Source organism: Carassius auratus, chromosome 1, assembly GCF_003368295.1.
Source record: "Carassius auratus strain Wakin chromosome 1, ASM336829v1, whole genome shotgun sequence".
Taxonomy (NCBI): domain Eukaryota; kingdom Metazoa; phylum Chordata; class Actinopteri; order Cypriniformes; family Cyprinidae; genus Carassius; species Carassius auratus.
Window position 1 is genome coordinate 33,850,945 of NC_039243.1, and position 26,185 is coordinate 33,877,129.

Consider the following 26,185-nt stretch of genomic DNA (forward strand, 5'->3'; position numbering starts at 1 on the left):
GGCCGCTGTGGCTGCCGAGAGCTGAAACTGTACATATCCACAACCCCAGCCCAGAGCTCCCAGTGTCTCTGCTCTCTGTGTTTACGTCCAGCAGACATTTCCACACGCCTTCCTTCCACAGAAGGGTAACTATGACCCCACTCTCTCTCTCTCTCCACACTTGAATCACTCTCATTCTCCCATATCAAAGCATTCTTGCTCAGAGTGTTTTATTTCACGTTACAGGTGATTCCACCTGGAGGGGGAGCATCTTTTAAAATCATTTTCCTCCCCACAGTGGAGGGCAATGAAGAAATCACTTTATTTATTAACACCTCAACCCATGGGCTGATATCATACCAGGCAAGTTTCCCATCACACTCACTTTATATGACTGAGGGGCACTCTTACGGAGACGTGGGAGGGATTCATACTTCGGAGAGGTTTATTTAGCTTGGCAGCAGTGCAGAAGCATGAAGTGATTGTTAAATGGTATTCCCACAGAAGTGCGTGTAGATCACAGATTACTCACAAACTGTAGTCCGTTACTGATTCCAGATGAACTAAACTGTATGTCCACGCCAAGTTTGTAAACAGCTACTAATTCTAAAGTAAGGAACCTGTGTTTATTTGATCAAAAATGCAGGAAAAAAATGTAAAATATTATTAGAATGTAAAACATCTGTTTTCTGTTGAATCTCTGTTGTACTGTAATTTATTTCTGTGATGTGCAGCTGTATTCCTCCAGTCTTCAGTGTCACATGATCTTCAGAAATCAGAATAATATGATGATTTACTGCTCAAGAAACATTTCTGATTATTATCAATGCTGAATGTTATTATCACAGTTGTGCTGAACAGTATTTTTTGTGGAAACCTTGATACACTTTATTTTGAAGGATTCTCAGATGAACAGAAAGTTAAAAAGATCAGCATTTCTTTGAATGAACGATTATTTTCCACCTTTTTTGTTATTTTACAAAAGTTTTCTTGTGAAAGTGAAGTAAATGAGAAACTGCAACATTGTAACAATGTACTTCAAAGCAAACGATTAGGTGTCACAAAAGTGACTGGTTTTTCTTTAGAAATTGTTGACTGATTTATCTAATAATGAGCTCAATTTAAACTTCAAGCTTTAAAGCATAAAACATTTGATTAAAATATTTAAATGATTGAGGAACACACTGGTATGACATTATTCATATATCATGAAATTAGTTTAGTCTCTCTCTCTCTCTCTCCCCCTCTCTCTCTTCCTCCCCCCCCCTCTCTCTCTCCCTCTCTTCCCCCCCCCTCTCTCTCCCCCCTCCCCCCCCTCTCCCCCCCCCCTCTCTTTCTCTCTCTCTCTCTCTCCCTCTCCCCCCCTCCCCCCCATCCCTCTCTCTCTCTCTCTCTCTCTCTCCCCCCCCCCCTCTCTCCCTCTCTCTCTCTCTCTCTCCCCCTCTCTCTCTCTCTCTCTCTCTCTCTCTCAGGTTTTCGGGGTTGGTGTGCATGGGGGCTCAGTCAAGGACGTCTATAGGAAAGACAGTGTTCTGTTATTCCCCCACATACAGAGCATTAATCTAACACAAACTCAGGTGTGTGTCATGCATCTGCTTTTTGCTTGCTGTGGTGTGTTTTTAAGCACGCAAATGTTCTTATTTATTAACTATACTTTGTGCTGAGGTCCAGCGACACACACACACACACACACACACACACAGGAGAGACACTCATGCAATCCCACATGACTAAAGTCTTGTTCCTGTTGATATTTTTTCCTGCAGCCTGCACAGAAAGAAACAATTATTGCATTAGGAGCCATCAAAATTCAAGCCATTTTTGCATTTGTGTGTGTTTTTTACCGCATCTGGCATTTTTTAAATAAAAATTCTTGTTTTATCATGTGTAGTTATAATATTTCATTGCTACAGATTACATTCTGCTTCATAATGTAAATGAGATGTATTTTTGTGACGGTTTAATTTGGTGTGAAAAGAGCATTTAAATGGCCTTTTGCTTTTGCTCCTGCAGGAAGATTCTTCTAATATAACTATTTTAGGTCTGCTGCTTGATTGCAGTTTACCTAAAATGTTCCACAGTCAGCCCCAGGTAAAGAACGTTACTCTTACTAACCCTCAAATATATCTGTAACTCATCCGGGACAAATATTGATCTCAGTTTGCCTTCCAGTCTCAGGCCTGTTCACACCGAGACTAATATTCAGTGCCATAAACGTCAATTTGAATGCATCAAACAAACATTTGCATGCTTTAAATGCAAATTAAAAAAAGTTTTAATGGGGTTGTGTTCTCATTTCTGAAGGAAACTGGCCAAGCTAATTTATTTAATGCTTTTTGATCACACTGTTGGTATCCAGAGAGTAAAGAAAGCTCTGTTCCAAGCCTCGTTGTTGCTGCTGCTATTGTGTTGTGTGGAAAACTACTTTTTTTCATTTACTGTTTATTGTTACTGTACTGTTCTCAGAAACAACAACTAAAGCTTGGCTGAATGACATTGGAAAAAACTGTCATCACGATATCCTGCTTTTCTGCAATATGAAGAAAAACAGGAATTTTTAATAGATAAACTTGATTGCTTTATTTGGAGACGATGAATCCTTGTAGATTTTGTGGAAAGTGCATCTGCCTAAAAAATTTAAAATACTATTAAAAAGGTAAAAAAAAATACAAAACAAAAAACATTTTACTTGTGCTTTTAAAAATGCCACTACCGTACCACAATAAGTAAATGAAATAATCTAAAATAAAATATAAAACAAAAATAAATAAAATAATATAAAATAAAATATAAAATAAATATAAATAAAATAATATAAATAAAATATAAAATAAATATAAATAAAATAATATAAAATTAAATATTAAATAATAATTAAATATTAAATAAATAAATAAATTATTGAATTATTAAATAAATATAAATAAAATAATAATAGTTGTTTGACTTGTTTACTGATTGACAAATAAACAAATTACAAGAAATAGCACAAATATAATACAACACGACAAATATAAAATGAAATAAACAGTGGTTTAAGTTTTTCAGGTTGGTCTAACCGTAGTATTCAGTGCTGCTTAGTCTTCACTGTAAGAATCAAATGAAGATTATTTCTGGTTGTTGGGTCGTGCAGCCCTAATCTGAAGACACTAGATTACGAGATCATGTCTTTATTACTGTCACAGGAAAAGCTAGTCTCTGTTGGAAAGGCCTGGGACTCAGTTTGGGGCTGTTCACAGCTTTACACTCACAGGCATCTAATTCTTTTATTAACTTCAGATGCATCGATTGATCATCTTTCTGCTGGTGTTGTTCAGTTGGAACGCCTTGTATTCCTGTGGTTTGTCTGTTTCTCTCAGGGCTGGTGTTTAGTGTCTGAGGACGGCAGGTTTGCACTTCGGCTCAGTCTTTCTGAAAGAGGGGACACACACCTGGACAAACTCAAGCTGTACGTGCTGGAGAACATCCTGGTACTTCTACTCCTCGCTCCACCAGAAGATGATGCCGGTTCGTCCCTTTCTACTTTCATCCTTTTTTATTTGGACTCAAATCCTCCGAGTGATATTTGTGTGAAGTGAGCGTTTTGCTGCCTTTATTTATTTTTGGCTTTGGTTTCGTTTTCTCGTTTATCTTTGACCCCGTCAGCATTTTTTATTTTTTTTATGATTCACTCACTCTCACACGCACTCACACATACACACACACACACACACACACAAAAGCACATACACACACAAAAGCACACACATGCGCTCTCTCACACACACACACACACACACTCTCACACACACACTGGTCAGTTTGTTGTGTGTTCATGGTGTTTTTCAGCATGATTTCTGACGCACATGTTTTTGTTTCGTGGGGTCTTGGCGAGATCATAAAGATGTGTTCTAGTCGTGTAAAAATGTTGTAATATACACAACCACAGAACCACAGCAAGACGACATTTCCATTCTTTTTCTTTTGTTAAGAGAAAGCACACACAGCATGCTTTACTTAACTATAGCATGTAAATAATCAGTTATTCAGTGTGACAGATTCATTATAAACAAATGTTATTAAACCTCCGAAAATAATGCATATAGTTATGTTTGTTTCATTTTGTTGCATTTTATTTTGCACCGTTTTTTGGAATAACCTCTATGCAGTAACTGTAAATCCATGCACTCTTTGAAGTGGTAATTAGATATGAGCAAAGACTATTTCACTTCCTTATTATAATAAAGTAATGCTTTTATTTTATTAAAATGCTCCGCTCCTCTCCTGGTGTCACAGCGCCACCTTGTGGCCACCATGCAGTGCGTTCTTTTTTGTTTTTCATTTGGAAGCAATATTCAAATGATGTATTTTCTAATCATTTGTTCATTTTTAATGCAGCAGATCCCAGGATATCCGTGTTGGTGTTGAACTCGGGGGATAAAACGCTCTTTGTGAAGGTATGTGCACACATCTTCTGATGAGTTTAGTTCCGAAACGCCTGGTTTGACTCGTCCCGTGTGTTTTTAAGGAGATCCAGCTCTTGTCCAGAACACACAGCCGTGTTGAACTGAGCGAAGCGCTGCTCAAACCTTCCTCTAAGAACTTCACTCGAGTGGCTTGGCTCTTCTGTAGACGTCAGTAACCTAAAATACTCCTTCATACGGACGTCAGCTGCGTTTGCTTGATTGGGTTTGCCTTTTTTGTTTTTAGGCTCTTTGTCGGCTAAAAGTAAAAGCTGTCCGAGTCAGTTCGGCTTAGAGATTGTAGCAAACAGAACGGTGCATTTCTATCCACTGCTGGAAAGCACACACAGGTAAGAGCCTTATGCTTTAACTTTATCTGTTTTTAAATATAATATTTAAATCACTTAGACTACAAAGACACAGTGTTGACTGGTTAATTGATTCTCTGTAAATGCACCCGGTGTTTTAAATGTTATGCACATGTGAACAGAAGTGTCCTGCCTTCATCAGACGTGTGAAGTGACCGTAAACGCTGTTCGTGTGTGTGTTTCAGACGCTTCGGCTCCGAGCTGAGATCTTTAGTTCAGGTGCGTCAGAAGCAGAAGGAGTCTGAGCTCGAGCTCTGGATCTTTAACCCTTTCTTCATCAGCTTCAGGATCACTAACATCTCTCTGTCCCAGCACAGACTCTTTAAGGTAAACACATGCTAACCTAGTTTTTAACTAGTTAACATAGTTCTTATAATACACCATTAAAACGAAATAATATTAAACATGACCAGTTACAAATTCCTGAAAAGTATGATTTTTTATGCTTTTTTTAAAAAGCTTGCATTTATTTGATTCAAAATACAGCAGCAATATTGTGAAATATTTTTATTATTTCAACTAGCTGCATTCTGTGTGAATCTCTGTTAAAGTGTAATTTATTTCTGTGATGCGCAGCTGAATTTTCAGCATCATTTCAGCACATTTCTGATTATTATTGTGATTATTATTGTGTTGAAAACCACGGAGTAGAATTTTTCAGGTTTTTCTGATGAATAGAAAGTTCAGAAGAACAGCGTTTGTCTGAAATAGACATCTTTTGTAACGTTATAAATGTCTTTATCATCACTTTCGATCAATTTAAAGCATCCTTGCTAAATAAAAGTATTGATTTTAATAACTTATTTCCCCAAAAAAGAAAGATACTGACTCCAAGCTTTTAAATGGTATAGTGTATAATGCTACAAAAGCTTTTTATTTCAGATAAATTCTGAACTTTGGGTCTTTCTATTCATCAAAAAACCTACTAAACTGTTTTAAATATTATTAATATTACTAATAATGTTTCTCGAGCAGCATATTTTCATGATTTCTGAAGATCATGTGACACTGATGACTGGAGGAATGATGCTGAAAATACAGCGGAGCATCACAGAAATAAATTATATTTTAATAGATATTCTAATAGAAACCAGTTATTTTAAATAATAAAAATATTTCACAATATTACTGGTTTTGCTGTATTTCGGATCAAATAAATGCAGGTTCGGTGAGCAGAAGAGACTTCTTTAAAAAAAATATAAATGAATACCACACAAAATATGACATTAGTTAGGACCTTGCCGTTTTTACAGCTTTCCTGAGATAAAATACATTTTCTCATTTCATAGATTGTAAATTTGACAAAGTCCCTAGAAGTGAGGCCTGGGAGCTGGAAGCTTCTGTCTCTTCAGCTGCTCAGCTCATCTTTACCCACAATCCTCAGGGGCACAGTGACTCTGAGAACCAGTGTGGGGACTCCAGTGGAGCTTCACCTCCAAACATACTCTACCGCTTCAAAGGTAAAAAAATACGTCTGAACATGCTTCAAAATACAGACACGGTTCACACTAAAATAATAACTTGATATTTGATATTGATCATGATAATTACGAGTGTGTTTGAGCTGGTTCAGTCCTCTGGTGGATAAATAAATATGACACTAAAACCACCTGTAGGTCACTGAATCATTCATTCGAACGATTCGTTCAGAACGACTGATTCATTTAGAAAGGAATCAAGTGAGTGTCTTCATAATTGAATCATTTATTCAAACAGTTTGTTCAGAACGCATGATTCATTCAGAAACTAAGCAAGACTTTATGAATGGATCATTGAATCACTGACTCAAATGATTCATTCAAACATAGATTCATTCATGTGTTCACAAATGTTCTGCTATGATTAAGCCCCAGACGTTGCATGTTTTTGTCTGAACTGATCCTCAGCAGGGAGATGTTGTGTTTGAGTCTGCCGAGGAGTGTGGACGTCTCTGTCCTGTCCGTTTGTCCAGAGCAGGTGAGACACACACCTTTTTGTCCTCCATTGTCTAAACAATATTCGAAGGCTTCTTTAGCCCTGGTTTGGTTTTGAAAACTTATTTTAATCTAGTTCCTGCAACTGAAAAAACAGCTAAAATGATGAATCAAAATGATTCGGGAAGTTTTAAAAGCTGATTAGTTTTCATGATTACTGGAGAAGGATTTTTACTAATATTTTTATTTATTTACAACTTCTACCAAATAAATTATTTTAGAGCTTTTCTTTTAGAGCTAAAAATATAATTTGTTTTTTAATTTTTCATTTAAATTTCTAAAAAGTTTAATACATATAATTGCATTGCATAAAAATTAGAAATGTTGATTTGGCAACTAGCTGAAATATGTTTATATATTATTATTTTATGTTTTTTATGATTTTAGTATTCCATAATTACCCTGTGAGGAAGTTTTTTAATTATAAAATAAATATTGTAATTATTAGATGTTTCAGCTTATTGTATTGCACATCTGGTCCTATTTTAAATAACTTTTAGGTCATCTCGAGGCCCTCTAGTGTGTAAAGTGGATTGAATAGATTGTGATATAGTAGTTTTTGCATCTTTTATGAGTATGCAAGTAAAAACTGAATTGTTTTTGGTTTGTTCTGTGCAGGACATGCTGAGTGGCAGCAATCTCTTCTCCCAGAATCCTCCTCATCGCTCTGGAGAGTAGACAGCAGTCTGGCGTCTGCGCTCTGTAGCCGTTGGCATTGCAGCAAAGAGTTTTCATGCAGGTGAACGTGTGAAAAGATGTTTAAACATATATGCATGCACTGCAGATATACATACTGTTTTATTGAGTATGTATGCATCTGTTTCTCTCTCGCTGTGTGTGTGTGTGTGTGTGTGTGTGTGTGTGTGTTTCAGGTGGCCCAGACTTCCTGTAAACCACTCTTCACCCCTGGACTTCGGGGCCACACCTGTCAATGAGAGTAAGGTATGCAAACACCTTACGTAAAGATCTTTTAAACTCACACGTTAAAACTCTTTAGAGAGTATCTTTAGTGAGAATCAAATATGGCTTGTTTTAGTGCATTATACAGCTAATTGTTGTATTTAATTCCAGGTGAAGAAGTTCACTCTGAAGAACCCGACTGGTTCGGTGGTTTCTGTGGAGGTCCGAACGCTGTCCTCATACCCGGTTCCCCTAGAAGCCCTCGACGTGCTGACCAAATGGTGTTTACTGTAAACACACACTCATGTGGCCTAAATTCTGACCATTAATTACAATGCCTTAATGAAAAATGTAATATCTGGTGCAGTATGAAATACAGTAATTACAAGCGTTTACATGCCAAATTGTTGATGTTAATAGGACATATATTTTCACATAAGGTTAAAGAGTCATGAGATTTGTTATTTTAGTGTTTTTTTTTATATAATAGTATTTATTCATATTTTTAATTAGCTTTAATTTGAGTGTTTTCATCTGCTTTTGTCATGTTTTTTTTTATTTAATTCATTAATTTTATTTTATTTTATTTTTATTTCGGTTTCAATTATTTTAGTACTTCAATTTTTTTTATTAATTTTTTTTAGTTCCCAAGATCTTTCAAATTTTTTCAGCAGATATTTATATTTTATTTTATTTTTAGCTTTTGTAATTTTTTATTTTATTTTATTTACTTTTCGTCATTTTGTTTTAATTATTATTATTATTATTATTATTATTATTATTATTATTATTATTATTATGTTTTCAGTCATTTTAGTACATCAACTAGTTTTTTTTATTTATTTAGTTCACAAGAAATTTCTTTTTTTTTTTTGCAGATATTTATATTTGATTTTATTTCTGGTTTTGTCTTTTTTATTTTATTTTATTCTTCTTTTTGTTTGTCTGTTGTTGTTTTTTTCCCGTTATGTTTTATTTCAGCTTTATTTCAGTTAACAAAAAATCTATTTTTTTTATTTATTTTTTATTTTAGTTAACAGTGTTCCTGAAAAATAACTCCAGGACATCTGTTGTATCTGTATCTGTTCTAGGTTTAATATTAGTCCACTTTCTGTGAACATCACTACAGCAGAGTTTCTTCTGTTGGCTGCTGATCACAAGGTAAGCTCATGATCTTATTAAACACTATGAAGTGTGTGTTGTGTATCTAATAACTCTTGTGTTCTGCAAACAGAGCAGTGTGTTGAGATTCCTTCTTCGGCCGGAGGAGTCCAGGACGGTTTCGGTGTTGTACCGACCCACAGAACACAAACACGTCTCCTCAGTGATCCTCATCAGGTTCTGCTCTGCACAAATCTTTTATCTCTTTAGCACTGAGCTCTTTCATTAGAAATGTTGTGAATGGACAGAACTGTCATAAAAACCTCAATGTATTTCCTAGGACACGTTTTGAAAAATGATTTACAATTTAATCTGCCAACTTTAATTTTTATCTAGTACATTAGTAGTCGTTCAGTAGACTAATTACATATCCTTAAATATACACGACCAGTCAAAAGTTTTTGAACAGTACATTGTGACACTGAAGACTGATGCTGAAAATACAGCTGCACATCACAGAAATAAATTACACTTTAAAATAAATTCTAATAGAAACCAGTTATTTTAAATAATAAAAATATTTCAGAATATTACTGGTTTTGCTGTATTTCTGATCAAATAAATGCAGCCTTGGTGAGCAGAAGAGACTTCTTTAAAAACCAATAAAAATCTTGCTGTTGGTGGGCTTTTAATATAAAGCCTTTTCCGTGCTCAAGCACACACATAAAGCTTAACGCAAAAGTAATGACTATGTGTGGGGTAATAATTGTTTATTAATAAATTAGAGTTTTCTGAGTCAGTGTTTCAGCTGCGAAGATAAAGTTGCTGACTCCCTGATCTCCACAGTAATGCACCTTTCATACAGATTACATAATCTGAGAGAATTGCTTCCAGTTTAAATTGATTCCTTTAGAATCAATAGTAAACATTTAAAGCTTTCTATAGAAATATTTCTCATGTTTGTGAGGCAGGAGGGGTGTACGCTGAGTTTCGGTTCATTTTTGTGATGCACCGAGACGGCAGAACACACACGTTTGTTTTCTTGATTTTACAAAAGCACAACATCTTGTCGATATTGTGAGTGCACACAAATGCAAGCAGACCCTTTCTTTCTAGGAGTTGTTGGCACATAGTAATTGTGGCTCTCTCTGTTTTGTGACAGGAACAACCTGACTGTGTTTGACATGGTTCTGGTTAAAGGCTACGGGGCAAAGGAGCTCCTGCGAGTCGGAGGGAAGCTCCCTGGTCCTGCAGCTTCACTGCGCTTCAACGTGCCCCAGTCGAGCCTCATGGAGTGCAGAGATGGTGAGCTCCTCTTCTTCTGTCAGCTCATCTCTAGCTCATCTCCTCTTCTTCTGTCAGCTCATCTCTAGCTCATCTCCTCTTCTTCTGTCAGCTCATCTCTAGCTCATCTCCTCTTCTTCTGTCAGCTCATTTCTAGCTCATCTCCACTTCTTCTGTCAGCTCATCTTTTCCTCACATCAGCCTCAGTTTGGCTGATTCAGCATGTTCTGGCCAAACTCTGATTGGCTGTTCAGTTAACATCAGTTAAAGGTTGTTTTTTTTAAATAATTTTATTTAATTTTGGATTTTTGCCGATATCCGATATTTTTTTACTCATTTTTTTACCGATACCGATACGATACCTACACCAAGACTCTCCTGTACAAAAAAAACTTGCTTTTGGGAGTATATATATATATATATATATATTAGGGATGCACGATAATATCGGCACAACATCGGTATCGGCCGATAAAAGCTTAAAATGACCATCATCGGTATCGGCCGATATGAATATTTCTGCCGATGAGCCAAACCGATATTCTCCAAGTGAAATAATTGACCTGTTTTTCAGGTGTGAATGTCTGTCTACATTTGTAAAATAATACATTTATGGTAGAATCAGTACAGAAGAGATACATGGATTTCTCTTCAGTAAAATTAAAGTTTAAATATATCAAGCGAAAATGTTTATATATATCGGTATCGGTATCGGCCAAAATTATTTAGAAAATATCGGCATATCGAATATCGGCCAAAATCCAATATCGTGCATCCCTAATATATATAAAAACACAGATAAATAGTGAAAGAGGACCCTATGCAAAGTGCATTAGCAGCATCTTCCATTCAGTTTCTTGTCTTTTCACAGGTTTACAGTCAAGAAAGCCCTTGTTTTCCATCCAGAAGAGCTTTAAGGTGGAGAATGCAGGCGAGCTGCCGTTGACTGTAGTGTCCATGAGCATTAATGGATATAAATGTCAAGGTTATGGCTTTGAGGTGGAAGACTGCAGGTCTTTCCAAGTGGACTACAACTCGTCCTCAGAAATCACCATCGCGTGAGTCTCGAGTGCTAATGTCAAAGAGCATGTGCATGTGTCTGTTTTAATGAAGTGCAGATCATATGCCATTAAAAGATATTTTATTTATTTTGATTCTCTCTGCATCTCTCCAGATTCACTCCAGACTTCACCTCTTCGTGGGTGATCAGAGACTTGACTCTGGTGACAGAACGAGGCTCCCTCTTCCTCTTCACCCTGAACGTGACTCTTCCTCACCACATGCTGCCCCTGTGTGCTCAGGTGGTCCCAGGACCCGTCTGGGAGCAGCCCTTCTGGATCATCACACTGGTTTTCACCTGGTCAGCAGCTCATATCATACTCAAACCAGCACCAAACACCCCGCTGTGCTTCTGTGCATTCATATCACAGCTCTTCTCTCCGCAGTTCCTCTCTAGCTGCTGTTTGTCTGATGGCTTTCCATCAAGCTCAGCACATTCTGAGCGACTTCTCCACACCGAGTCCACGTAGCAATCACAACTCAGTACCTCGAGAAAATATCAGCGTCACGAACGGCGTCAGGTGAGACGGCTCTAATAATAATAACACAATATATTATCAGCAGCAAATCAGTATATTATTCTGATTTCTGAAGATCGTGTGACACTGAAGACTGGAGGAATGATGCTGAAAATACAGCGGAGCATCACAGAAATAATTACAGTTTAATAAATGTTCACATAGAAAGCAGTTATTTTAAATAGTAAAAATATTTCACAATATTACTGCTTTTACTGTATTTCTAAACGAAGCAACGCATGCTTGATGAGCAGAAGAGACTTCTTTAAAAACATAAAAAATATTTGTTAAAATACTTTTGATAGGTAGTTTTAAGTTTAAACAATTAATAATAGCAATATAAAAAAATAGTAAATTATTATTTATTTGAAAGATAAAACATTCAGTGATTTAAAAAAAAAAAGTTTATTATATAAACATGATAAAAAAAAATTTTTGTTCGTTTGTGTTTTGCTAATTTTATTTAATAAAAATATTTTTAATTTAATTGTAAATTTATTTTATAAAAATCATTTTAATAATTAAAAATCTATTTTATTTTCTTGTAATTTTTTACGACTATTATTGTAAACTAAAGATGCTATATTCAGTAATATTATGTATATGACTCAAATTATTATTATTATTAAGGTATTGCTTGTTAGTTTTTTACACACCCATTTTGGTTCACATTTTTTATTAATAATATTTTTTTACCTGCAAATTTAAGAAGCAGCAATATGTGATGTTTAAATGATGGTATCTCAGTTTTAATTATTATTATTTTACAGTAGAGGAAAAGGCAGCTGTAAGAACTACTCCGACACGAGCCACCCGTCTGATAAAGGCAAAGGCAGGGGATCTCCAGCTGTGGCCAACGGGACGATTCGACCTCAGTCATCATCCAAGAAAACTTCTGGAGCATCTTCCCAGTTTCCAAAGAAGCAAATGAAGGTGTCGTTCCTTTACGGTCGATATAAGAACAGCCCTGCGTCTGCTTCTGGTGTTTCCTCTGCCTCGGACCGCTGCAGTCCTCCCGCCGACGACGATCGAGAGCGCAGCTTCCAGTTAGACCCAGAAGTTTGTAACAACAATAACAACAACGTATTAGACGAAAGCGAGAAGAAACAGCACTTTAGAGAGTCCAGAGGGGACGAGGCAGTGCCAGCTGATATGTTTCCAATGGAAATTCTTCCGGAAAGCCTCATAACAAGCAGAGTCCCTCAGCCTGAGAACGAAACAGCGGAAAACCAGGAGTGTGAAAGAAAAAATCAAGCAGAAACGAGGAATAATGTAGAGGTAAGAATGGATAGGCATAAGAAGATGGCCGTTTGTTATAGCAGAAGCTTCTCTGATCACTGATGAAGTGTTTGTGCCTGTCCTTCAGAAGACGGAAAGATGCAGCAGTCCGAAGAAGAGACCGGAGAAAGATGCAGAACTCGGAGTGTCGGTCTCCAGCTCCAAAACCAAGAGAAACACGGGCAGGAGCCGCAGGAGAGTCGCCGAGCTCAATCCTGGGTAACAAGCTGCACACTTCTGCTTTAAACCTTCATCTGATAGATGTGTGAGGGAACCGACAGTGAACTGTCTTGATTCCTGATTCACTGTTTTTTTTACGCTAATGAACGTTTGCACACTAAACGGTAAATGGACTGCATTTATATAGCGCTTTCAACAGACCACATGGCCTAGCATTTAATTCACACATGTAACATAACTTGTGTATATATTATAAATAGATTATTTTAACAACTCGGTAAGCATTTGAAATCATTTATTGGCAACGGTATGCTATTCACAATTTAAAAGTTAGATCTCAAGACATATGAATAAGAATTTCAAATGTATGATTATTGAAATAAATATATCTCATAAAAAAAAAAAAAACTGAGACAACTTGATATCTGTAAGAGATGTCAATATTTTAGCACTTTACTGTTAAACATATTTTTGCTCTCAAGACAAACTATTTTTATCAAATATGTCTTGTATTTTATTTTTTATTTTTTACGTTTTTTAAAAAAGTAAGCCCAAAAAGTTCTAGAAGTTTAATTTAAAAGTTAATAACGATGCAAAATGCACAAAAATGCTATTTTACAATTTTAAATGTAAAATATATTTTCCAAATTTGAAGTTGATATCTTAAAAAATGAGTTTTCAGTGAATTTTGTTTGGGTGCAGGACTAAACGTTTCCTCTAGATGAATCCACTTCACATTCGTGTCCAGCGTTTTGTCATTTTTCACTGCAAACAATACAAGTGACTTTTTCGAATTATGTTCATGATTTTTTTTCACACATAACAAGTGGTATGTAATGTATTTTTTATACTGTTAATCCACAGGCTTCCTGAAAACTGCGTCCTCATGGTGACAGAGAGCGAGAGAGAGTCTCAGCGTAATGCTGCTCGATCCCGCAACACTGAACCAACTAAAGCAGGAGCCAATCCAGACAGCCCTGTCAAACACAGCGGTGAGGAAGTGATGTCAGCCACGGCATCCTGATCATCTACAGCTGTCGAAGACAACATGACCACATGATGCTGTGTTTTCCGTTCTATTATGTTGTGAAATGTAATGTATTTCTGTGATGCGTAGCAGTATTTTCAGCATCATTACTCCAGTCTTCAGTGTCACATGATCTTCAGAAATCAGTGTGCTCCGTTATTATTAATAGTTCTTATTATCAGTGTTATCATAAATAGTGTTTCTCTGAAAGTTCAATATACAGTATTTATTTAAAGTAGACATCTTTTGTAACATTATAAATGTCTTTAGTGTCACTTTTGATCAGTTTAATTGCGACCTTGATGAATAAACGTAATGTTTTCTTTCTTTTTTTTTTTTTAATCAACCCCAAACTAGTGTATCATGGTTTCCACAAAAATATTCGACAGATTTTCGTGCAGAAAAGCAGTGTATTATTCTGATTTCTGAAGATCATGTTACACTGAAGACTGAAGTAATGATGCTGAAAACACAGCTTTGATCACAGGATTAAATTACACTTTACTATATATTCACATTGCAAACTGTTATTTTAAACTAAAATAATAATTTACAAATTTTACTGTGTTTTCGATCAAACAAATACAGCATTTGATCATAGGAATAAATAATATTTTAGTATACATTCACACAGACAACAGCGGTTTTAAATTAAAATATTTCAAAAATTTTACTGTATTTTTGATCAAATAAATGCAGTCTTTTAACACAGAAATAAATTAAAATGACAGTTGTTTTAAATTAAAATAATATTTCAAAAAAATTACTGTATTTTTTAATCAAATAAACAGCCTTTGATCACAATAATAAATTACATTTTAGCTTACATTTAAATAGATGACAGTTGTTTAAAATTTAAATAATATTTCAAAATTTTTACTGTATTTTCGATCAAATAAATGCAGTATTTTATAACAGAAATAAATTAAATTTTAGCATAAATTCACAGACGAGAGTTGTTTTAAATTAAAATAATATTTAACAAATTTTACTGTATTTTTGATTAAATAAATGCAGTCTTTTGTCACAGGAATAAATTAAATTTTAGCAAAAATTCACAGCAGACGATTGCTTTAAATTAAAATAATATTTCAAAATTTTTACTGTATTTTTGATCAAATAAACACAGCCTTGATGAGCACGAGAAACTATCAAAACATTTAAAAAATCTGAATTATTCTACATGCGCGCACACACACACAAACTGACCTGATCTACTATATCTCTCCACGTGAGTTTTGTTAAACGTTCTCCTTTCACATAAACACAGGTTCGTGTTTGAGCAGACCGAGGCGTAAATGTCCAGAGCGGCGTCTGCAGTGGGAGTCCGGCTCTGATTCCAGCAGCTCATCAGGCAGTGTGAGAGCCAGCCGTGGGTCCTGGGGCAGCTGGAGCAGTGCCAGCAGTGCAGAGGGAGAGAAGGACCCCAGCAGACACCCCTGCAGGAGTAAGAGATCACACGCTCCATTCACACCTGACCACTAAACTATTATCAATAACACTTTTAATCAAAATTTGTTCGTTTGTTTTTTAGGAGACAACAACCAGTACCACCCGTGTCCAAAAGACCGGGAGTGTTACATGAACTACTCCTACAAAACTCAAAGGTAAAGGAGCCGATTTGTCATGTTTGTTGTTTTTTACTTGATTTAAGGTTTCTGAAAGTGCTTTAATGATCTATAAACGTGTTTGTCCACAGCATGAACAATCTGTGTGTCAGGGAAGTGTGCCAGAGCCCAGACGTGTGTCCCGCGCCGGCTCTCGATGTATACGCAGGTGTGGACAAAAGCATCGGTGAGGGGCATGCTGGGTAGTGATGATGTAATCAGATTGCACAATTGAAGTACTTGTAAATAGATTACATTATAAAATACTCATATCCAGATTACAGTTACTTTATTATGGATTACATGATTGCATGTGTCCCTGAAGTCTGGAGTCTCTGGGGTATATTTGTAGCAATAGCCCAAAATACATTGTATGGGTCAAAATGATTTTTCTTTTGTGCCAAAAATCATTAGGATATTAAGTAAAGATATTTAGGAAATTTCCTACTGTAAATATATCAAAACTTCATGCAATATGCATTGCAAAGAACTTAATTTGACCAACTTTAAAGATGATTTTCTATATATTGCAATTATTATTTTTGCTTCCTCAGATTCCAGATTTTTAAATAGTCATATCTCGGGCCAAATATTGTCCCGTCATAACAAACCATACATCAAAAGCTTATTCATTCAGCTCTCAGATGATAATGCAATGTATAATAAAGAGCTGATTTTACAGTTCAGTCGACCCTTGTCTTTTGTTCCCACTCTAATTAAATGTCCTGGACGTCTGATCGTGTTTTTGATTCACGCGGTTTCCCGCAGACACAGTCGGCTGTAGTGTGATTGAAGAGACGTGGTCACCCGCCTCGGTTCCTCTGACCAATGAATTCAGGTACAACATGAGCGAATCCCTCCCGTTCGTCCCCCAGAGCCCCTCATCGGGATACCACAGGTATGTCTCTTAATTATTTAGCATGTTATGTGGTGGTGTGACCACACGCCATCACATTAAAACTGTTTTTGTGAAGCTTCCTCTGGAACAACATGAACAGCCAGCATGCTGCGAGTCCTTCTCCCTACAATCATCCGAGCAGCTACGTCCCATCAGGTGAGTGTTGTGAGTCTCATCCAGCACTGGAGCATGCAGCTGGACAAAGATGAGTGACCGTTTTCTTCCTTTGTTTCTTGAAGGTAACAGCAATTACCAAAATGCATTCTCATGCCATGAAAGCCAAACTGTGACGCACAGCCATCAGCCGGTCTGGGGTGAGAACACCACCCAAAACATCAGCTCCACCTGGGACACCAGCAAGGTGAGATCGACAGCGCTCGCTTTTGTCCAGATCTTTCTAAAAGTCACATAAACTTTAAGTTTTTCTAAAATGTGGTGTTTAACCCTCTTGTGATGTTCGTGTGGCGGTGCAATTTACAATAAGGTTCCATTAGTTAATCTTGGTTGAACAAACATGAACAAACAATACATTCATTACAGTATTTATGCATCTTTGTCAATGTTAGTTTATGAAGTTAATTGTTTGTTCATGTTTATTCACAGTGCATTAAATAATGTTCCTTTTTATTGTTCCTTATTGCCTTATTGTAAAGTATTACCAATTTATTTTATTTGTTCAGTTTGATAATATTTTCTATTTAATATTTTGTATTTTTAGGGAATTTTATGGTATTAAATTATATTTATTGAAAAGTTATGATCCATCTATTACCCGTTAACCACTTTTTGAGTATAAACTGTCATACATTTTTTAATGCTTTAATGAACGCACTTGGCAGATTATTGCTGAAGTGGAAAAAAGTGAAATTAAAAAAGCTATGGAAGTCTCTTAAGTTTATGAAAAATGCACAAAATATATATTTTTAAATGTTTTCCTAATATTTTTTTAAATGCCAAAAAAAACCATACATATATTGTTATTAAGTTGTGTTTCAAATTTGAGGTTGATATCTAAAAAAATTAGCTTTCAGTGAGTTTTTTGGGTGCAGTACCAATCATCTCCACTAGATGCATCTGCTTCCCATTCCTTTCCAACGCAGTCATTTTAGACCGCAGACAATACAAGTGAGACTTTTATTTTTAGGACAGTTTAACCTTTTAGAGTCATGTCCATGATTTTTATTCACATAGCAAGAGCCAAAACCTTTACCAAGTTACTTATTCTGAAGATGTAAAAAAATTAAAAAATAAATAAATAAAAATTAAAAAATCACTGAACAGCACCAGAGGGTTAAATATGCAAATTAGGCATTGTTTACATTTGTTGACAAAAACAATATATATATATGTTTTGAAATTGAGATTTATGCAATAAACACATTATCCATTGATGTATGGTATATTTGGATCGGACAATATTTGTCTGAGATCTGACGGTCCAAAAAGAAAAATCTAAATATATAGAAAATAGCTTTTAAAAGTCGTCCAGAAAGAGTTCTTAGCAATGCATATTACTAATCAAAAATTAAGTTTGGGTATATTTACAGTAGGAAATTGACTAAATATCTTCATGGAACATGATCTTTACGCATCATTTTAACGCATACAATGTATTGTTGGCTATTACTACAAATATACCCCAGAGACCAGTTTTGTGCTCCAGGGTCACAATAGCTATATTAATTATTTTAAAATTACCATACTTGTGACACAATTTCTTCACTTGCAAGAGTTAAAACTTGGAGGTGTTTGTAAGTAGGTGTTTGGAATATTAAAGCAATCTTTGTGTTGTTTTTCCAGCCATACTTTTCAGGAACCAGAAGTCTGTCACCCATGTCCAGTCTGTTCGGCTCGATCTGGACTCCTCAAAGCGAGCCCCAGCCGAGTCACTACGGCTCGGAGCGGTCCGCACACATCTCGCCCGTCGCACCCTTCAGCCGTGAACCGGGCGGCGCTTGCCCGAGAAAACAGTACTCCAGCTTCAACCCCTTTGGACCACACATGTATTTGGACATATGGAAGTCCTCGTCCTCGAACCGGAGCTCCACCTCGCAGCTCTCCAGCGATTCGGGCTTCTGCGGCGAGATGTGAGCAAACCAGGAAGAAGACCATCTGCTTTTATCTGTAATGCGGGGAAATGTGAATGCTCTTCTTTCTTTTGTTTGTTGTTGTGGTAAGGTTCTGCATTTAGTTGTATATTTTTCTAGACGTTTTGCAAGTTTGACCATTGAAAATAAAAAAGAAAAAGTTTTGTACTTGATTTTGTGTTGTGAATTAAATGATCTGAATTCCTGTGTGTGTGTGTGTGTGTGTGTGTGTGTGCGTGTGTTCCTACTTAATCATATTTATTTGGGGGGACAGATTTGTGCCTGAGTTAAATCTGACAAAATGTAATTGTTCTCATTTGGGAAACCGGATACAATTGAAGAGAGTTACTGACCACAGAACTACAGTAAGAAACCGTAAGGGAGAATTCAGATCATTGTGCTTCGAGATGAAGAATGAGTCATATATATAAGAAGCTAATAAATACGCTAAATAACCTGACAATATGCAAGGTCAAAATTGTGTATGTCATCAAAAGATTTATTTTCACTTAGACCTCAGGATGCATGACAAGTCGCCTTAAAAATTAAAAGCAAAAACCTGTCTTAAGTCTTGGCTGAGTATATTGAAATCAGTGCTATATTACTATAATAAAATAACAAGATTTATTATTTCTCTCGTTTAACATAATATGCTATTTCTTTAAAAACATACTGAAAGACATGCATCATACTTGAAAAATACAGCAGATAGATATAAGGCTATGTATTTATTTAGTTAGTTAAAACTTTTTGAGTATTGACATTTTTATTAACGGCGTTTAAAAAATCTAATTCAGAAGTCATTTTTTTCAGTGATTTTCTGCCCTCTAGTGTTTTGATTCAAAAGATCAGCGTGAATTTTTGCATTTGATTAGCTTGACAAATAATTGTTTAAATCCTAAACCCAATTTTTTTTAATTAGGCTATTAATTAAAATGTTAATTAAATTAATTAGCTAACGTGTAAATAACAAAACATCTATGTTGTTTTACCTGGTGTAATCCAAGAAAATAAGCAAAAGACCCTTTAATTTTGTGCCTTTTCTATTTAGCTAGTGATCACCTGTGAAGCGTTTATGATTATGATCTTTATGATGGAAAATAAGTTCACGCGCTGGAGAAATCTTTATATTTAAACAGGTCATATTATTAGAGAAGTATATTTAGCTGCAGTTCGTTTTTAACTCATGTGTCTAATCGGTGTGGAGTTTTCTGGATTTTACCGCTCTTTGGTTTGTTTACATTCCAAACATTCCAGTGACGTAATCAGGGACGCGCTGAGCTGCAGCTGTTCATTATTCATCTGCACCTGAACGTTCTAGTTCTGTTATGACGTCATGCACTGGAACACAGTTCTTGTGTTGATCTCTAGTCTTTATTTAGTTCTTGTGTGTGTGTTGGACGAACGAAGTCTTCGGTAAATCTCTCTAGAAATACATAAGCTAATGAAAAACATATGATTAAATTGAACACAAAAACATTTTTCATATACTTCTGAAACATTTCTAATACTCATATTCGTTGTGAATGTCTTTTTCCATCAGCATGCTCCTGTTTGAGTCACACGAGGGAAGAAATGTCACTGAATAGAAGTAAATTAAAAAACGTTTAGTAACCCACATCATTTTAAATTGTAGTATTAATGCTACATAAAACATAGGCTATAAATAGATAAGAAAATTTATTAACATGTTAAAGTGCATCACTGATAGTTTCTCTGAGAAAAAAAATATATCACTTATCCTGGATATTTAATTTGAATACAGCATAAACAAACATAACAGTCTGTGTTTGATTCTGTTCTTCTATTTTTATGCATGAGTTATAACAGAATAGCTTGTATATATGTTGTCAACATATAACTCAATATGAAACTGAATACAATATGTCAAAAGCAAACAAATGTAATCAATTTACATGTCTTCAATGATGATGCAGAATAATAACACAGTTTTTAGTCTCTTCTATCTATGATCTGTCCTGTGATAAATCATTATATTCATCCAGACCTTGCTTACATTTGAGCTGGCAGACATTCTAATGGTGATAAATACAAAGAGGAACGATCAAATACATAAACAAATAAAACAATATGAATGAGAACATATGATGAATAAAACTATATTTAACAAACATGTTCTGATTGTATTTAATATTTTCACAAACTGTGAGTATAAAGTAATTACAACTTTTCAAATGAAGCTATCTTATGTGCTTTTGGAAATTAATTTTTACTGTCCCTAATCAGGTGTATTATTTTGCATTTAGGTTCATTTTGACCACAGAGTATTTAGTTTTTTCTTATTTTCGGCAAAATTTAATCGTTTAGTTTATTGTTTTTTATATTAAGTTTCAGGAATGTTTAATATAGTGTGCAAAACAATCCCGCAACCTTATTGTCGTATCTACATTAACCTCTATATGATGTATTTGGCCCCCGTAATGATTTACTTATTTAATACAGTTCCTCAAATGTATGCCTTTCTTTAGAAGATATTGCTTTGAGAAGTGCTTTTCCCCAACATTCCTCAAAATTTCTTATTTTGTGTTCTGCAGTCAGCTAATGAACATCATGAGGGGGAGAAAATTATTATTATTATTATTATTTTTTAAGTAGAGGAAACATTTAAAACAACAGAATATAGAGAGAGTGTGGCCTGAGCTTCTATGAGGTTTAGTGCTTTAATGTGTGTAAACAATAAAGAGGGCAAATGAAAACTGTGATATTTTAGTTTTATTCAATCTTTTGCTGTTTTCTGGGTGATTTATAGGTTCTCTCTTTTTGTTTGTATTGCTATTCTTTATATACATCTCTCTCTTTATCTCTCTCGCACACCTACACAACTAAACACTGGGTGTGGTTCAGAAAAATAAAAATAAATAAATAACTGCATCATTGCAATTCAGAATACGTGGATGGAAATGTATTTTATTGATTAGCTTATACTGATTGTACTTCTACAAGAAGACAGGGCTCAGAAATTACATTCAAAATAGAAAATTCGAGCAATATCAATAAAATGTACAACACATTGACATATATACCCATCTGTCTGGCTGGACAAATACACATTAGGTTTAATTTCAGAGTTATAGCTTAAAGTAATTTCGCTTAAGGTTAAACTCCTATCTACAGCTGGAACAAGGATTCCATTGTGTCAGACTTCACCATGTTGCCATGGATGCGTTCTAAAGCATGTTAACCAGTCGGCGCTAAATATACATATATAGCAATACATAAACCTTTCTAAAAACAAACAAAAAAGGCATTGTAACTGAGGTACACCTGTAGAACTTTGTGAAAGCCAATGATTCACTTGATGAGTGAGCCATCAGAATATAAGAACCAGAGGTGGCAAAAGATTCTAGAGGTAGAAATTAAGATTTTTGTGAAATCAGTATTGATTTCATCAGCTGACAACAATCTATTAATGTTTACCTATTCATTTTTGTTTTTATATTAATTTTATATAACTCAACCATTTTGAGGATATCATTTATGCCCTCCTGTATCAACACGGTGGGAGCTTGAAAAGTAGACACACATAGCAGATGGGTAAAAGCATGTGAAGGCCTTCCTGTGTACGTCTAGTTCATATTGCACAGGTTTTACCACTGTAGCAATCACCACTAATTATGATTAACCAGTAACACTTTACAATATGGTTCCAAATCGTTAATGCAAATTGGTTAACTAACCAATTAGATAATGCATTATGTATCTAATACTAACAATGAACAAAAACTTTTATAGCATGTATTAATCTACAGTAGGTTCATGTAAATGTATTAATATACTATTGTTCAACTTATGTTCATTTATAACACATTAAGTAATGTAATTTTTTTTTTTAAACTGGCTACAAATGGGTTAGCATATAGAAATTACTATTAACCTAAACTTATAAATGAAGTAAAATATGGTTCCCTATCAGTCGTTTACGTTCGACGTTTACGTTAGAATAGACTGACAAATGGGGTCTTGCCCAAGAGCCCAATCACCTTCGAGTGGTAACAAAAGTCAGCCTTCTCGGGCCACACCCCCTTCACAAATGCCACAGCCGGTTGAGTTTCCAGATGAGTTTGCTGGACCCTCTCATCAGGACCTCAGCATCTTAATCGAGGCTCAGGAGAAAGACCAAATGTCGATCACTGTGTCACGAGCTGACAGCTGTGATTTCCTGGGCAGCTGAGAGCATCGGGTTTGAGTGGAATCCTCCACCCTGTCCCGAGCGCTCGAGGCTGGATGATTGGTTCCTGGGGGCTGCACGTGCTGATCATCAGCGCCCCCCTCGTTCGCATGATGATGGTGGGCAAGGAAGCACCCATCATGCATGTGGAGATCCCGACACTGCTGGCAAAGGGCGTGATAGAGCCGGTCCCTCCAGCTGACATGAAGTCCGGCTTCTACAGACCCTACTTCAAGAAAACAGGTGGGTTACAGCCAATCCTGGACTTGTGTGCCTTGAACTGCGCTCTCCACAGACTTCCGTTCGAGATGTTAACATCCAAGCGCATTTTCGAATGCATTTGTCTGTTGGATTGGTTTGCAGTGGTCGACCTGAAGGACACATACTTTCATGTCTCCATTCTTCCTCGACACAGACCGTTTCTTTGGTTTGCTTTCGAGGGGCTGGCATATCAGTACAAAGTTCTCCCATTCAGGTTAGTTCTGTCTCCAAGCATCTTTACAAAAGTCACAGAGGGAGCTCTGGCTCCTCTCAGGGAACGAGGTGTCTGTGTCCTCAACTACCTCAATGACTGGCTGATTCTAGCTCACTCTCGAGCACGGTTGTGTGAGCACAGGGAGCAGGTGCTCGGACACCTCGCCTGTCTGGGTCTTCGAGTAAACTGGGAAAAGAGCAAACTCTCCCCTGTGCAGAGGATCTCTTTTCTCTCTATAGAAATAGACTCTTTCGCCATGTGAGCGCAGCTTATGCGCACAGTCACTGCTGAATTGAGTCAATTCGAAGGCAAGAGAGTGGTTCCACTGAAACTATTCAGAAGCTCTTGGGACATATGGCATCCTCGGGTTGCTTCATATGAGACCGCTTCAGCACTGGCTTCACGGCTGAGCCCTGAGATGGGCATGGCAACAGGGCAAGTTTCGGGTGATCATCACTCCAACCTGCCGCCGAACCTTCAGCCCATGGTTGGACCTCTCATTTCTATGGGCCGGTGTTCACCTAGAACCAGGCCTCACGACAGGGTGCTATCACTTACACAGGTCACTATAAGACAACCATTGTGGTGTTTTGTAGGGACCCCATTCGTCAGTCTATTATGACATAACGTCAAAAGACTTTGACCGACTGAAAGGGAACGTCTAGGTTACGTATGTAACCCTCATTCCCTGAAGGAGGGAACGTAGACATTACATTCCTTTGCTATAATCACTGTTCCGCTGAACGGCCGGGTCACATGTCTTGGCTCCTCAACGAACATTTGAATGCAAGTTGCTTGTGCTGCTCCTCACACACAGTCGGGCGTAGCTCGCGATGCAAAACCTGCTTACCAAGGTACTCAGCGTACCATTGGCTTGTTTTGTTACCTCTCAAAGGGGATTGGGCTCTTGGGCGAGACCCCATTCGTGAGACTATTCTGACATAACGTCTCTGTTCCCTCCTTCAGGGAGTGTTATATATGTAACCTAGACGTAAATTGTAGGGATGCACAACATTGGATTTTTTTTTTTTTTTCAACTCATTTTAGTCAATGCAGATACATTGATATATTAGACTGGAAACAACACTAAGTCTTTCCTGTACAGAGTTAAAAACATTTTTTTTTTAAACATTTTGATTAGTTTAGTTTGAACTAAAACTTACTTTTTAGAATTAAATAAACAATGAAGTTTGTTTATAATGAGAATACATTGAAAGCTTTGAAAATAACTTTAAGGTAATTATAAAGCAAACCTAATATTTTATTTGAATGTTTAATATTTGTAGATGGTCTAAAGCAAAAAAGTTTACACATTAATGAATAAATCTGTATTTATATATAAATTATTGAATTTATTTAATCTTGTTTGTGATTTTTATTTGTGTAAGCTTTACCTTCTGAGCTTTAAATCAAACCATTCTTGTGATTTTATGACTAATTACTGCTTTATTTAATCAGAACCACACTGCTTTCGTGATCTTATCACTGTCAAACCCTGAGTACATTCAACTTACTCGTCTTATTAGCAAGGTATATCAGCATTTTAAGCCATTATCAGCTGATTTCAATAAAATTATATTGCATCCCTAGTTAATTTTTATTTCATGTTTATCTACTGCATTAATGTTTAGAACCTTATTGTAAAGTGTTGCCACTTATTCTAACACTGATTTGTTAGTTTTGAGCAACACATACTTTTGTTGACTATCTGTCAAACAGATACTGTGAGAATATTTGATGCTTACAGTGTCTGTGCTTTCTCAAAAGTTTGGGCTAAAACTAGCCTTTCCCCTAGCACCAGATTTTGCCACTCTCGGTTAACAGTATGGCTTTAAAAAGAAAGCGCCAGCAGTATATTCACACAGAAGTGACAAATATAGTGTCATCAGCAGCAAGACAGTGTACAGCAGCTTGTACCCTGCATGAAAAGGCAATTTGAAAACAAGCAACTCAGCAGCAAAGATTTTTAACATTTCCAAAAACATCACTGTGACTGGAGAGGCATCTTCTAACTACTGTAGCTGTAATACTCATTGCATCAGCTACACTAAGGTGTATTTGGATAACATTCATAGACATTTATCAAACAGTCTTCAGCTTGATTTGTCATCATACACAGAAGACATTGAAGTGAAGTGTGGATGAATCTTTAAGTGCTCATTAAGCTGTTTTAATGGAAATGTTACATTTACTACACATTATATAAAATTGCAAAGCAAGCATATGGATATATTACAAATTGTCTTCTATTTACAGCAATTTGTGAGAACAGCTCACAAGATCTTTAAGTTAATAGAGGTGATAATATATATGGCTAATCTAACACTAATTACAATTTGTGATTGATGTGTTTTTCTGTGACAGCTGAAAATGTATCAAGCATATGTAAGACAAGGCCATGAAAACCATCCTCGTGTGGATGTGGAAGTGCTACTAAATGTGCTGTCAAATGGTGACAGTAGCCCACGTCATTCTTAAAAATCTGAAGCCCACTTTGCTTTCTTAAGGCCAAGTATACTTTGATTTTAAGCGTACGTGAGGGTAAAGTGCGCGTGACACAACTTTCATCCATTAGCACATGCAGGTCACACATGTGCATTGGTTTAGCACTAATCAGTTGTTCCACAAGGTGGCAGCACTGGCCCGGGCCATTGTTTCACAGTAGAAAACTAAACTAAAGAGACTGCAACAGACACCAGCATTGACAAGGGTATGTGTGAGGGGTTTATGAAAGAGTCAAAGCATTAGTGCAAAATAAATTCAATGCACATGTGTCACCTGTGTGTAAAGTTCGCACAGTTACAAAAATCAGGAGGTGTG

The 26,185-nt window shown here is 36.1% G+C and overlaps 1 protein-coding gene across 1 annotated transcript in view; it reads left to right on the forward strand.

The window, feature by feature from the left end:
• Nucleotides 1-18,867, forward strand: part of LOC113108475 (transmembrane protein 131-like) — a 35,761-nt gene extending 16,894 nt beyond the window's left edge. The window contains exons 5-34 of the mRNA XM_026271638.1: nt 2-125; nt 226-342; nt 1,452-1,556; nt 1,993-2,070; nt 3,339-3,486; nt 4,357-4,415; nt 4,487-4,592; nt 4,669-4,771; nt 4,975-5,116; nt 6,079-6,249; nt 6,676-6,745; nt 7,381-7,501; nt 7,635-7,704; nt 7,834-7,943; nt 8,754-8,823; nt 8,897-9,000; nt 9,926-10,068; nt 10,919-11,105; nt 11,222-11,407; nt 11,493-11,627; nt 12,395-12,902; nt 12,991-13,121; nt 13,947-14,074; nt 15,380-15,556; nt 15,644-15,716; nt 15,809-15,903; nt 16,485-16,614; nt 16,691-16,770; nt 16,854-16,975; nt 18,415-18,867. Of these exons, the coding sequence (XP_026127423.1) occupies nt 2-125; nt 226-342; nt 1,452-1,556; nt 1,993-2,070; nt 3,339-3,486; nt 4,357-4,415; nt 4,487-4,592; nt 4,669-4,771; nt 4,975-5,116; nt 6,079-6,249; nt 6,676-6,745; nt 7,381-7,501; nt 7,635-7,704; nt 7,834-7,943; nt 8,754-8,823; nt 8,897-9,000; nt 9,926-10,068; nt 10,919-11,105; nt 11,222-11,407; nt 11,493-11,627; nt 12,395-12,902; nt 12,991-13,121; nt 13,947-14,074; nt 15,380-15,556; nt 15,644-15,716; nt 15,809-15,903; nt 16,485-16,614; nt 16,691-16,770; nt 16,854-16,975; nt 18,415-18,705 (4,084 nt within the window). The 3' untranslated portion in view covers nt 18,706-18,867. The remainder of the gene's footprint in view (nt 1; nt 126-225; nt 343-1,451; nt 1,557-1,992; nt 2,071-3,338; nt 3,487-4,356; nt 4,416-4,486; nt 4,593-4,668; nt 4,772-4,974; nt 5,117-6,078; nt 6,250-6,675; nt 6,746-7,380; nt 7,502-7,634; nt 7,705-7,833; nt 7,944-8,753; nt 8,824-8,896; nt 9,001-9,925; nt 10,069-10,918; nt 11,106-11,221; nt 11,408-11,492; nt 11,628-12,394; nt 12,903-12,990; nt 13,122-13,946; nt 14,075-15,379; nt 15,557-15,643; nt 15,717-15,808; nt 15,904-16,484; nt 16,615-16,690; nt 16,771-16,853; nt 16,976-18,414) is intronic.
• Nucleotides 18,868-26,185: the final 7,318 nt, after the last annotated feature.